The sequence below is a fragment of the Condylostylus longicornis genome, unplaced genomic scaffold, assembly GCF_029603195.1.
Source record: "Condylostylus longicornis isolate FDR11 unplaced genomic scaffold, ASM2960319v2 ptg000016l, whole genome shotgun sequence".
NCBI lineage: Eukaryota > Metazoa > Arthropoda > Insecta > Diptera > Dolichopodidae > Condylostylus > Condylostylus longicornis.
This window is the reverse complement of record NW_026577985.1, coordinates 6,638,006-6,652,385: the sequence shown is the minus strand read 5'-3', so window position 1 is coordinate 6,652,385 and position 14,380 is coordinate 6,638,006. Positions and strand designations below refer to the sequence as shown.

Below are 14,380 nucleotides of genomic sequence, written 5' to 3'. Positions count from 1 at the left end.
ATGAGAGAATGAGAAAGTGATCAAGGCAAAACAACTTTTGATAATTTTTTTGTATGAAAATGGCTTTATGTTAGAAAAAGGTCGTGAGCTTTGCAATGTTGAATGTTATGTAAATGATTACTCAATGAATGAACTGGATGAACTGGATGAACTCTGTTAGTGTTATTTTGCCACATCTGTTAGGACTAAGTATAGTAGATCCCACACATACATATGTGCATTTTTATATAACTTAATTTTTATGCCAGAACAATTGTCAATTCGTATTTAGATTATTTTAATAAACTTGCTATTAATTTATTCTTTCAACGGTCTAATAGAAATAAAAAAAAAATAGGCAAAATGTCTCCCTCAAAAATTTGGCAAATTTAAAAAAAAATCCCAAAGTAAATTATGGTAAGGAAAGACTTATTACATACATTTATATTTTAGACGCAAAATATATTTTTCTAAAAAATAGTAAATATGGTTTTATTATTAAATTTTGAAATCTTTAATTTAAGATTTTATCTCCCACACATATATGTATGTACGTATATGTGTGTTCTGACTCATTTTTTTTTTTAAACGTTGTTTATTGCAACTAATTTCCAGTTGAACCTAACGAGCAATTATTTTTTAGCTTGTTTGTTGAGTGGGGAAAAGACTATCCATTGATGGTAACCCCAAAGATCTGTATTCTCTCTTATTTCCCTAGATTGGGCCGGTAGGCCTCCTTCTTCTTAGGCGTCGAGTTTCATTATTACTTGATATTTCACGCATTTCACGATTCTGATGATGTTGAATTCTATTATCATGGTTTGTTGAGTGTTTTTTAATTTCTTCTTCTACGGTGTTCATTTTTAGGTCCCTTTGAATAGTACTATTTCTCACATACCATGGACCCTAACTATGTTGCGTAAGACCCTATTCTGTATGGTTTGTATAGACTGATAATTTGTTCGTTTCGCACAACCCCAGAGTTGTATCCCGTAAGTCCAGATTGGTTTAACCACTTGTTTATAAATTAGTAGTTTATTGTAAAAATTAATTTCTGAATATCTACCCATTAGCCAGTTTAGTTTTTTAATTGTAATGTTTAGCTGGTCTTTTTTCTTTTTGATATGTTCTTTCCAACGGGGTTTTGCGTCCAGGGTCATACCTAAATATTTCGCTTCATTGGCATACGGTGGAGGCCGGTTGTTGAGCACTATTGGGATGTTATTGATTGATCGATTCGTGAAATTGACATGGATTGATTTGTCTTCATTCACCAGAATTCTCCATTTTTGCATCCATAATATTATTTAATTTAATAACTCCTGAACTTTCGCTGTACTTTCCTGCACTGTACTACCCTGAGCAAGGATTGCCGTATTATCTGCAAATGTAGCTATAGTAGACATTGGTGGCTGAGGAATGTCCCGAGTGTATAACAGGAAAAGAACAGGGCCCAGTACGCTACCCTGAGGTACACCCTCTTCAATAGCCTTTAGATCGGATATTCATCTTTTTGCTTAACTCTGAACGTTCTATTTCTTAAGTAGGATTCCAGTATTGCACATATCCTACCTGGTAGGATTTGTAATTTATATATAAGGCCCTTGTGCCACACCTTATCAAACGCCTGGGCAACATCCAAGAACACACCCGAGCAGATTTGTTTATTTTCCAGCGAATTTTCAATAATATTTGTGATCCTATGTACTTGGTCTATTGTTGAGTGACTGCTTCTAAACCCGAACTGGTGACTAATTAGATGCTTCTCTTCGATGGTCGGCATGATACGAGTTAGCAACAATCTTTCTAGAACCTTAGATATAATAGGAAGGAGTGATATAGGTCTATAGGATTTCATTTGGTTTATAGGTTTTCCTGGTTTTGGTACCATCATCACCTCAGCAACTTTCCATATTTCAGGAAAGTATTAAATTCTTATTACTGCGTTAAACAAATATAATAACGTTTTCAGTGCAATAAGTGGCAGTTCTTTTATTACAGTACCAGTTATGAGATCGGAACCCGGTGCCTTTTTGTCATCTATTCTAGCAATTTTTTAATTCTTTTATTGTTATTTTCCTGACAGGTGTTACGTCTTGGATTGTACGCTCACAAGAATCTTCATCGATAGTCTGCTGCGGGAGAGGTTTAAATGTATTTTCCAAATAATTCGCAAATGAGCAGGCTTTTTCCAGATCTGTGATAGCCCATGTATTATCTTCTTTCCTTAAAGGAGGTATTTGAAGTCTGGGGTTTTTTATATTTTTGGTGATTTTCCACAATGAATAACCGGAATCTTTCTCCGCTGTTAAATTACTCAACCTGTTTTTGATAGATTCGTTTTTGGCCTCACGCAGCAGTTTCTTAAGCTTATTACTCAATTGGTTCATTCTGGTTTTGTCCAGAGGATAACGAGACACTTGCCACCTTTTGCGAGCTTTTCTTTTTTCTTTAATTAATTTTCTAATTTCCACCGGATATAAATTACGGTAAGTGTTTGGTTTGTATCTTGACGTGTTATTCCACACTGCGTTTTGTACATTTATAATAAATTTGTTGGCTCCTTCTTCTAATTGATTTGTTGTTCTTAAGGGAGTGTTCAAATTAATACTGTGACGTAGTTCATCTCGGAATCCACAGCAATTCGTGGTTTTATTTGATAGTTGCAATGGCTCGTTTTTTAATATAATTGTTTCACTTACAGTCAGGATGGTAGGAGAGTGATATGATGTTAAATCAAAGTTTTCATCAACATGGGTGTATCCACTAGCAACGCCCCTCGTAATGAAAAAATCTATGAGATCAAGAGTACGGAGTGGATCTGTAGGCCAATATGTGGGTTTTCCAGATGATAAAAATTTACATTTCAATTGATTTGCAGCTTCCATCAGGGCCCTGTCCTTGGGTGTGGTTACCTTCGAACCCCAAAAGGTGTTCTTAGCATTAAAATCTCCACCCACAATGAAGTTGTTACCCAAGCTCTCAAGTAAGGTTCTATGTTCGAGTATTTTGAGGTTGTGTCTAGGCGGGCAATAGATAGCCGAGATTTTAAACTCCTTGTTGTTTAATTTTATTCTAACTGATGCAACTTGCATAATGTTTATTTCTATTTTTCGCTCCACACAGTGCTTAATGTTATTTTTGATAATAATAGATGCACCCCCTCCAGCTTTATTTTCGGGATGTACGGAGTGGTAATCTTTTGTACAAATATAGCCTTTTATATTTATAAAATTTTCATTAGTAAAATGAGTTTCAGATATTAAGGGCAATATCAATGTTTTCATTGTATAAGAAAGTTTCTAGTTCTAAAGCATGTTTTAATAATCCATTCGCATTCCAATTTAAAATTCTAATTGTATCCGCATCATCTTCTATTTTTCCGCAGGTTGAGATTGTTTTCAATCTTGTCAATTCTATCACAGATATGTTTTTCAGCAATTTTTTGCTCGTCATGTTTTTTAATAATTGTACCTAATATTTTTCCTATACCTTTTAGATTAAAGTCCTTATTACCTATAACACTGGGGAAACTCCCACGAACAGCTTCAGAATATATTAATCTACCTATTGTACTCTTAGGTTTTTGACTAGATTGATTTATTGCACTTTTTTGTTTTTGACTAGATTGATCTATTGGACTGTTATTATAAGAAGCCTGCATAGGAGCTAGGCTTTTAGTAGCGGAGCGAGTCTGTGTCTTGGCTGCCAGGTCCCTTCTCTTCTGTAATTCTTTGGCGATTACACACCCGCGATAGTTTGCTGGGTGATCTCCGCCGCAATTAGCGCATCTAGGAGCAGTATTTCTAGCAATCGTGCAGTTTATTGTAAGGTCATTTTCACCACATTTGACACATTTGGGTTTTTTTTTGCAGAATCGTTTCGTGTGATTGAAGTCCTGACATCTCTTGCATTACGGGATCACGTTCCCCGTTTTTCGTGGAGGTTCTATTTTTACTATCAGGTTTAATATTTGTCTAAGCTTGTAGATTTTATCAATACTCTCGCTTTTATCAAACGTAAGCATAAAAAGCGGTAACAATCTTCTTTCAATTATTCTTTCACCTCTTGTATTTATTTTTCTTTCACTTTTTAGGATGTTTACTGCATTTACGATGTTGAGGCCCTGATTTTTGACGTTATCCAGAATATCCTTTTTATCGCATGTGCAGTGAAGGCCCCTGGCCATAACTTTAATATGCCTATCGTTTTTGTTCTCGTAGGTAAACCATTCTATTTTATCACTGTCGAGTTTTTTCGATATAGCACGATAGTCGTCTATTTTTTCAGTGTTGATTTTCCAAACATTGTTATTAAGTGCTACTATTTTATATGTTTTCGTTACAGTTTCAACTACTAATTTCACTTTGTTGTAGGTATCAATTCCAACAACATTGATGGGCGGAGATTTTCTCTCTATAGTGGTAGTTTGTTCGTTATCACCCGCTTTACTGGCATTAATGTTAGAGTGACTTAATACGTTTGGAATAATATTGTTTAATGTGGGTGTATTAATTGTGGATGTATTGATTGTGGGTGTATCGTTAGCGATAATGGTTTCAGGAGAGCTCTTTGCCTTTCGCTTTTTCCCTGTTCGTTTAGATGCTTTCGTGCATGGCACCCCATCTGTTTCAAAGCCCGTAAGTTCACTACTGTCACAATCGGAAGACAAGTACTTCCCACATTGTTTTCCCCTAGATTTTTCTTCGTTTAGGGTCAGAGCAGCCTTCAAGGTCGAGTTTTCTTCTCTCATTTCCTTTAGTTCCAACTGAAGCTTTTGAACTAACACCTCAATGTTGGAAATTTTGTTGCGAAGTAACTCATTTTCTTTTTCAGCCTGGTTGAGGCTTTCCATGGGTGGCAGAAATGGTGATGATGATTTTCCTGCCCAAAGGTTTTGGTTATGTTGCAATGCATATACGATTATTATACGACAGTTCGTTATAGCAGTTTATGAGTCAGAACGGATGGAGGAACGGATAGCATGCGATTACAAGGATGGGTAGCAGTAACTCACCTTCACGAGGTCTCCCCATCGCATGCTATCCGTTCCTCCATCCGTTCTGACTCATAAACTGCTATAACGAACTGTCTTATAGCAGTTTATGACTCATAAACTGCTATAACTGTCTGTATCTGACTCCACTGGTAGGGTGAACAAGGGCAAACGTAACAAAATTAAGTCAAAACGTAGCTATAAAGTTTTTAATGAAACACAAATAAATTGAATGCAATTTCTTCATATGTATATATTTTTCAAAGAGTGTTAAAGAGTGTTTTTACTTAATCATAAGAAATAATTTAGTCCGACTTGCTTTTCAGCAAGCCCAACATCTATAAAATTTTACAATAAAGTGTTATATTCTATTATGGTGTTAGCAATTTGAATGTTGTCTTGAAATACTTGCCGGTATAGTTTGATGCAGCATTTTTCCTTAATGATATTGAATAAATAACAGTGTAGTCGTAAACAATTGATTAAAGTGGTTGTCGAAGTTGTTGTGCAGAAGTGCCTACATAATTAGAAACTTGATAAAAAATTTTATGATAACATAAGTACGTACATTGAAAGTTCTAACATTTATTATGTTATTACAACTTTAGAAATAAATATAAAAAATAAATGATATTGGAGTGTAAAATACAAATTCGTACAAATCAAACTTACATATTTTTTTAAAAATTATGATTACATACAACAATTTAAAAAGATTAATTATTTTATTGACTTTTACGATTCATCTAACCACCGAGGAGTTGTTGATTCAACATCTTGAGGATTTAATGTTGAATAATATTTTAAATTGTACATTTGAACATAATCGGAAAAATTTTTTGGATTTAGTATTTGATGTTTTCGTACTGGTAGTCTCGGCGATAATGATAACATACTTGCCCATTGTCCATCACATAGATCATCGTAACGTAATAGACCAACTTCATTTCCGCCTAAATCACCAGGACCACGGCACATTGGCTGACAATCCCATAGTTTTGTAACATGTTCTCGTATCCATCTTGCTAAATATAATGCACGGCAATCACAATGCCATGGATTTTTGTCCAATTTTACAGCTAACAAACTTGGTAAATTATCTAAAGTTCCTTGTGGAAGATATTGTAACTTATTAGAATCAATACGGCTAAAATGAAAATTTATGAAAAATAAAATTAACAAAATTTTAAATAATATAAAAAGAAAATTTTTAATATTTGAGAATTTTTTTAACGCACAGTTTTTCCAATTTAATTAAAGGCTGAAATGTATCAAAATCAAATTTTTTAAGGATGTTATTATTAAGCATCAGGTTTCTTAGCGACCTCAAACCCAAGAAATTATTACTGTATAACGATGTTAAATTATTTGAGAATAGCATTAAACGTGATAAATTTTCTAAATTGAGAAAAAGTCCTTCTGAAATAGTCGATATTGTATTTTGACCCAAATAAAGCTCTCTAAGTTGCTTTAGATGAGAAAATGCTTCACCATGAATCTGAAATGTAAAAATGTTTTAAAAAATGATTTCATTTTAATTAAATATTATTATTATTTAGACTACCCTCGTTATTCTATTCAATGTTAAATCCAGAGAAAGTAAATTTTCCATATATTCAAATAATTCTTTTGTTATTACAGTTAAACGGTTATTATGAAGCGTTAATGATCTTAATGATATCAAATTTGAGAATACATCGTCTTTAATATTGTCTGCAAATAATTAGACTTATCAGTATAATAGTATAGTAATAATAATAGTAGTAGGTCGAATAAGGTTGTTTGACAGTAAGACATTATGCACATACAATATTTTTAACTTAACAATATGAATAAAAAACGGAAATATAGGTAACATTGATGATGTATATTGCGTGGCGATAATTGCAAACCTGTTTCTTACGTGTTTTCATATGTGTATTGCTATTTACAGAATTTTAGCACTGAATTTTCAATAGTTTTTATAATATTTGACCAAATATCTTTTGAAGTTGTTTGACATCTACCACAAGGAGCTAAGCAACTTCAACGACTTCTATGAAATATATCAATCGCTGAAATTGCTCAGCTTATAGTCCCAGTAATATACTTTGTGGAGTTGCATTTTGATACTATGCAGTTAACATAAGTTACGGAAAATAATGGTAATTTTACCATATTTGTTTTTACAAAATTGGTCGAAACTCCCTTTTGCTTTTTCTGAAAGAGACTGTGGGTATCTGTATCTGTAAAGCAAAAAAAATTGCCTTTATACTTAAATAAAATTTTCCAATACGTCTATTTCGTTCTCTAGAATAATTTTAATTTGTTTTAATATGCAACATTGCATGAGCAAAGGGTTTAGAGTAAGTCTAATTATATGTATTTCTGCCTAATAACCTTTGTTGTTTTTAATGAAATCAAATTGCTTCAAAATTAATTTACAATATTTCTTTTTTATATGCTACTTTCAAACATTTTCTTGTTTTCACTTACAGATTTGATTTTCAGCAAAATCTAAGACTTTTAACTCTTGTTGATGGTAGAAACTTCCACTTTCTAGAAACTGAATTTCATTACGTGACAAATCCAATTCTTCTAACTGTTTCTGATCATTTAACAATCCAATTGGAAATCTTTTGATTCGATTGTCTGACAAATTAATAACACGTAGTCTTTGCATATTATTAAAAACCTGTTCTGGTAGTTCTCTCAAAATATTTTTGCTCAAATCTAACAGGTTAAGATTTCTTAATTTCCAAAAAGTTCTAGGATCAATATCTTCCAAATGGTTGCTTTGTAATCGTCTAAAAAGTAACAAAAAAAGAAGAAACTACAGATAAAGTTAAAATACAATAAAAAAGAATTTTAAATAAAATGAGTAAGATAAAACAGGACATTTAGCTGTAACTCTACTACAAGCCGTGGTATTTTTACGTTGGTATCTCGATGTGTGCAGGTAAGTTATCTATTTGTAAATAACTCGTACTTATAAATTTAATTAAAGGTTTTGAAAATTTTGTTGAATGCACTAATTTGATAATTCGCATTTATGAAAATTGTCACATATTAAAATTTTGCGTTAGAAAATTTTTAGTCAAAAGCTTATTAATATTTTTACGATATCAAAAGGTTATCAATGGTGATCGCCAAAATGATAAAAAAACTGCATTAATTCGAAATTTTAAATAAAAGAAGCAACCTTCCCTTCAAATATTCTAAGTAAGTATGTCCTTCCTTTTTAAATTTAAAGGATATTATTGTAATATGTCTTATTTCATATATATTTTGATTATAGCACAATAAAGTTAGATCTAAGATAATAATAATAGCATAGTTTTAAAAAAAAAGGTTTGCTGAATAAACTGATATTCTGCCAAATGCTGTTAAAAATTTTAAAACAGACGGAGTCATCTGTCCACCCAATTTTTCATTTGAACAGGTAAGTCCCTACTTTTTTATGCGTTTGTGAAATTTGAAAAATGTTTGTATGGTATAAGTATTATTTTAATTTGTAATGGGTTTGGATAAATTTAAGGGGGTTAAGATGTAAAAAGAAATTTTCTTCCAGTGAAATATGTTTACTTTCAAAGATCTGTTTGTATGTGAAGTATTTTATTCTAAATGGTTTGTGAGTTTAGTAAAGAAACCCAATAGTGGACGGACCGAAACTAAGAAACATGTAAAACAAACAAAAAGTTATTTTTTTAAAAAAAGTGCTATCTAATGTTGAGTCATATTGTATATGAATATCTCTGAAAACCTTTGTCGGAGATATTCAAATACAATAAAAAAATATTATAACATCGATTTCATCAGTACCTCTCTATAAATTTTTAAAACTACTTCTTAATTATTCTCTAGTTTAAAACAATATAATATGTTTTATTAGATGAAAATTACTATATTTACTTATACAGAGTGGTCTGCAACTGCAAGACAAAGATGTCGGGGGTGATTCCATGTTTTAGGAAAAAATATCAGACAGACGATACATGTGACATGAAAACGATGTATGAACAAGGTTGTAGAAGATGCTGAAGTGCAAAGTGAAAAATTAAACAAAAAAAAATAGCGAATACTTGAGATATTTAAGGTTTTTTTTAAAAATTTTCAGTTTTTTATTTTTCAAAATTTCATGTTTAAGTAACTTACTTGAGAACGAAGTCTTAATCAAAAACTTAGACGTTGTTAAGGATATGTGGCATTCAGAATTTTTTAATCTGATTTTCTTAACCTTTTAAAACTACCACTAGAGTTTCGAATTAACCGAAACACCCCCCTACACGAATCATTTTTTTCTAAAAAAGAATCAACCCACGAGAGCTTTAACATTAATTTAGGACCACCCTCTATAACTTGCATTACAAAGCTTGAGTTCTGTTACTTATAATAAAAACCATTTACTTTAAAATTATAGCAATTTCTAAAGAAGAAATTTCAATTGTTTTCTAAACAAATTATTTTTGGACACTACTATTTCTGTTTATTTAGTTATGTAAGTAGTTTACCAAAAATTTAAGATGCAAAACAGAAGTTAAAAAAAGTTATGCAAAGTAAAAAAAAGTCAAAAAATGTAGTTTTCATTTATTTTACTTTAAAAGAAATTCTATTCATGTTTTTCACTTCAAGTTGAACCCGAATAATAATAAAAAAATAATAAAATTTAATTTGCTTTGATTCAAGCGTATGTTCAAAGTACTTGTATGTAGGTATGTAAATAATAAAGGTACCTGTGTATATTTAACTGCAAACACTTATAATTACATTCGATTGGTCAATAAAAATTACATGTATGCTCTTAGGCATGGCGTTATGAATTTGATTAACTATTTATAACAAATTTTATTCCATAATAAAAACTTTAGTTATTAAAGAATTTTTAGATTTTTATTGTTCTGAAATGTTCGTGTATAGATTGTGCCAAATAATTGCATTGAATTCTTCATAGCACACTCATTTGCAAACCAATTAATCTAATTAAATGTTACTGAGAATTATTTAAGATACAATTAAATCGCTTTCTTATTTTAGTGCTATTTTGCCACAGTCAATCATCCAGCAAATCCAATTGTGGCATAAGTTTATTATATCGCCTGTTAATTAAAGCAAAATTGGTGGTAATTTATTAGAAAAGACAGAACATTTAAAACACTGGTAGCTGGATCTTCAGAATGTTAAAAAAACTTCAAAAATTACTCAAAAACTCAAAATGATATTCTATAAATCACTTAAAAACTGATACAGAACTTGAGCGGATGATGAATGAATTATGGCAGATTATGGAATTAGTAATTTTGAGTGAAACATGAAATTCATTGCGCAAAAGTTCCACTTGTAAGTTGTAAGGGATTAAACAGTTATTTACATTTTTTATGATGAAAAAAAATTGTTATTTGGAATAACATATTAAGGCAGGTGCAAATTTTTCGTTTTAGAATATTTTCACTGCATCACCTTATTGTTGCATAGCATAATTATTTATAAATGATTGTACTAAATTTATATGAATGGACATCATAAGACACTCTTAAAGCATCAAACAAAAAAAATTAATAAAGATGTGGTCCGGTTATTAACCATATTTATTCAGTGTAATGTTTATAAGCAATTTATAAATTGTTCGTCTTTAAAGCATCAATTAAAGTTAAGTGCGTCATTCAGTTCTTTTCCTTTGGTTTGTGTGTTTTTTGTTCATTTTATTACCATGAAGCACATAGTGTACTTTCATTTTGTCTACATATATTCACCTGTAAGTTTGTTATGATAAACCAGTAAGAAATGTCAATAATAATAATAATAAAGGCAAAAACAAAGAAATGTAATGTTCGAATAAAAAATTTCACTCAACTGTTTCTTTCACAAATATTCACACTTATATATGTATATTCACATACACGATTTAAACACGCGTCAAATCTATTGTGTTAACCTTAGTTCAAAAGCAACCGTTCGTGTATAAACAACTCATTTTTTAATTTGTTAGAAAGTAAGAGAAACGTTCGAATATTCTGAAACAAGGACATAAGAGAAAATTTATAATTAATTTGTTTTTTTTTTTTTAATTTAATAATTTAAATATGTTAGAATTACCATCAATTTGCAAATTTGTTATTTGTATCCTGTATCCAATGGGATTAGAGTTAACACGTAATGAAAGAAATTTACCAACGACAAAAACAGTACATTTACCAACGGTAATAGCAAAAGAAATTCCAATGTTTAGTTTAATAAATAGATCACAACAATTTTCACAAAATTTAATTAATTCACCACAAAATTTAATAAAATTCAATAATTTAAATCAAAATCCAATACAATATCCAGTAAAAATTTATGGGCCAGGAACAGAATTAAAATTTCCACCATTTTTAGAAATTGTTTTGCAACGTGTACAATCATATTTTTCAGTTTATAGATTTCCAGATAATAGTCGACCTGGAAATGCTCTAGTTAATGCTTTAAGTGCTAAACCTATACAACCGACAACAGCAGTAACAATGCCATCAACGAACAACATTATAACTTCGACTGCTAAACCAAATCCTATATCAGTGGCAGAAGATGACATAATAATAGGAGATGAAGCACCTACAACATCATTACAAGAATCTAATGCTGATGAATCAGAATTAATTATATCGAATAGTATTGGAACTATATCCAACAATGATGAAAATAAAAATGAATCAGAGAATAATACCAAATATGATTCAGCGAATGAAAATGATGTGATTGTAATTGGTGATGATGATAGTGAAGACAATACACCAGGATTTGAATTGAGAAAAAATACAAAATTTAAATAGTCCACTTTGTTTTTAATTGTATTTTTAGTGAAAATTTCATAAATAGTTTTTGTAGAAATTATTTTTTTGCACTTATAATCCATGTAATTTATTTTAGATGAGTAGACGTTAAATAAAGTTAACATTTAAGTTCATATCATATTACTTTTTTGTTGAAAGCGAAAAATAGAATTCTATACTCTAGCTTAAGTTTCATGTATTTAATTTTTTTGATAGTTTTCTATAACATTTTTAACTTTCAAGTACATTTTAATATTGATGTAAGGATTTCCAAAATTTACGTGTAAGTTGTGTATTTCAACAATTTATAGATTAAATTAAACAGTTGATGTTATAAAACTGATTAATATTGTGAGTGCGTTAGAAATTCAAAAACGTTCTAAATATAGTTTATAAAAAATTTAAAAAATTTGAAAAATTTATTTACATCGTATTAGCTATTTCTAATTAACATATAGTGCTAGAAAAAATAATAAAATACGCCACATATAACAATATTAATGACTGTTAGTTGCATGTCAAAAGACAGCTTTAATCAAAATCTGTCAAAAGCTATCTAGTTTAGTATAAAATTGGTGGTACTTAGTAATTTCGCTTAAATTCAGGTAGAAGACTTAATGTAATTTTTGGAAAAAATGAAATTGCTATAATTGTAAACTATAGTTTATAAAATTTATACACTATTTTAACACCTCGATTTTGTCCCTGTTGTACAGAATTATTGTTGCCGCAAAGAAGATAAATTATTAAGAATGATATCGTTATTTCTTAACTTTCACTTCGTATTCATGCGGTAAATTTCCTACAAAACTAGAATTCAAACAAATTTCATATGTACAATAAATTATTTCGGAAGTAGATTTTGACCTGACCCTCAAGGAAAGCTTACTCTAAATAATTTTACATAACAAAGAAACAAAAGATAGAATGGAAATTCGTCAAATTTGAAAAAAATTAAGGTCTAAAACTAAGCCCTTACGGTTTTTACGGTTTTCAACTAATACAAACTTTGGCTGATAAAAATTTTCGTGAGAAAAGGAGTTTAAATTCTTTCGTAAGCAAAATAGTTTTACATTTTTGAGTTGATTAACTTTGTGCGTTGACTTATAAGGTTTGTAATTTTGCATTTGAAAACAAATTAAGTTTTTGAAAAATTAATTGCAATATTATATATAAAAATGTCCGGAGTAATTTTGTAGCCTAAAGTCGAAAGTTACAAAAATTTAGTTAAAATATATTCAATTAAAATATTTAAATTTAAAACACATGTTAAAATTGCATATAAAATTTTTAAACAAATTAAACGAGCAAAAAAACATTGAATTTTCTAGTTACTTTAATTACAATTAAACGTTATCTGAATGGAACTATGCAAAATGGAATTATCCTTGATAACTATATTTGAAATAATTCTTAATCAAATTTAATATGAGAAATTTTTATGTAGGGGATTGGAAGAATACATTTAATCTTCCCCAAAAGAACAATATTTTAAATTTTAATTGTATATTTAGATTTTGTATGGAAAACAAGTTCAATAAGGAATTAGGAGCAAAAGGTTTATGTGTTATTAACGACTATACGTAAGCGTAAAATAGAATTTGAATTTAATTCAGTAAATTATATTGGATATAAAAATATTTTTAGAAATAGAGCAATATCAAACAATTAATGAAATTTGTTTTATCAAAATGATATTTTAGTTTTTACTTACAATTGAACAAGACTGTCCAAGTCTCTGAATAAATCAAATGGTAAAAAATCCAAATTATTATTAGATAAATGTAACTCTAAAAGCAAAGTTAAGCCACGGAATGTGTCCTTATGTAATGTTGATAATAAATTCCTTGATAAATCACTATAAATTATTATAAATTTTAATTTTTAATATAGTTAAGATTTTTAGTAGCATTTTCATTGAATTTTAATTACGTTAATTATTTTCTAATTTAAGAAATAATCTTTTTTTTTTAAGTATAAATTGAACTTACATATAAACCATATTCATTGGTATTACTTGTGTTATTGGTACTGAAATTAAATTTAAATTCCAACAAGTGAATGTTTTTGTATCTGGATTACAACGGCATACACCAGCTGTACAATGATTCCATTCTTCTTGACTGCCAGTTGTTAATTTCCAAACAGGTTGTTCAACTGCTCTTAAACGACTTTCAATTTGGCGAACTTTCTTTTGTAATTCAAATTCTAATGTAAATGGATCAATTTTTCCTAAATAACTTGTTGTTGGTGTTGGACTCGGTGTTGAGTCTTGTGGACGTAATTTTTGTCCAGATTTTGTCAATAAAAAATATTGTGACATAACTTTAATAGCTTCACATGCATTTATTGGACAATTTTCCGTATCAGCCAATATTCGTGGTAGTGGATGTTTTTTCTTATATAAATCAATATCTTCACAATTAATCAAAGATTTATTGACAAAAATATGTAAAAGGGTAGTTATTAAAATTATTTTAAACATATTTGCATATTTTTTCTCCTTATTATTTTTAAAGTAAAAATTGAAAATTTTATTATTTTATTTATTAGTTGTTTTATGTTTCAATATAAAAATTCAACTAAAACAAATTTTAAAATTATAGAATGAAATTAA

The 14,380-nt window shown here is 29.5% G+C and overlaps 1 protein-coding gene across 1 annotated transcript; it reads right to left on the bottom strand.

Moving 5' to 3' along the window:
* Nucleotides 1–5,710: 5,710 nt before the first annotated feature.
* LOC129605989 (carboxypeptidase N subunit 2-like) lies at nucleotides 5,711–14,257 on the bottom strand. Its single transcript, XM_055516031.1, has 6 exons — nucleotides 13,755–14,257; nucleotides 13,478–13,621; nucleotides 7,451–7,761; nucleotides 6,540–6,688; nucleotides 6,214–6,473; nucleotides 5,711–6,122 (listed from the first exon to the last, which is right to left on the bottom strand). The coding sequence occupies exons 1-6, from the start codon at nucleotides 14,246–14,248 to the stop codon at nucleotides 5,711–5,713; spliced, it is 1,770 nt and encodes a 589-aa protein (XP_055372006.1). The 5' UTR covers nucleotides 14,249–14,257.
* Between the last annotated feature and the right edge of the window lie 123 nt (nucleotides 14,258–14,380).

Bases quoted from the DNA above. Each gene is read 5' to 3' on its own strand.
- LOC129605989 (XM_055516031.1), bottom strand. From the start codon at position 14,248: ATGTTTAAAATAATTTTAATAACTACCCTTTTACATATTTTTGTCAAT. The intron at 13,622-13,754 runs GTAAGTTCAATT...AATAATTTATAG, and splicing joins CCAATGAATATGGTTTATAT to TGATTTATCAAGGAATTTAT. The intron at 6,474-6,539 runs GTAGTCTAAATA...TTTACATTTCAG, and splicing joins CATTGAATAGAATAACGAGG to ATTCATGGTGAAGCATTTTC.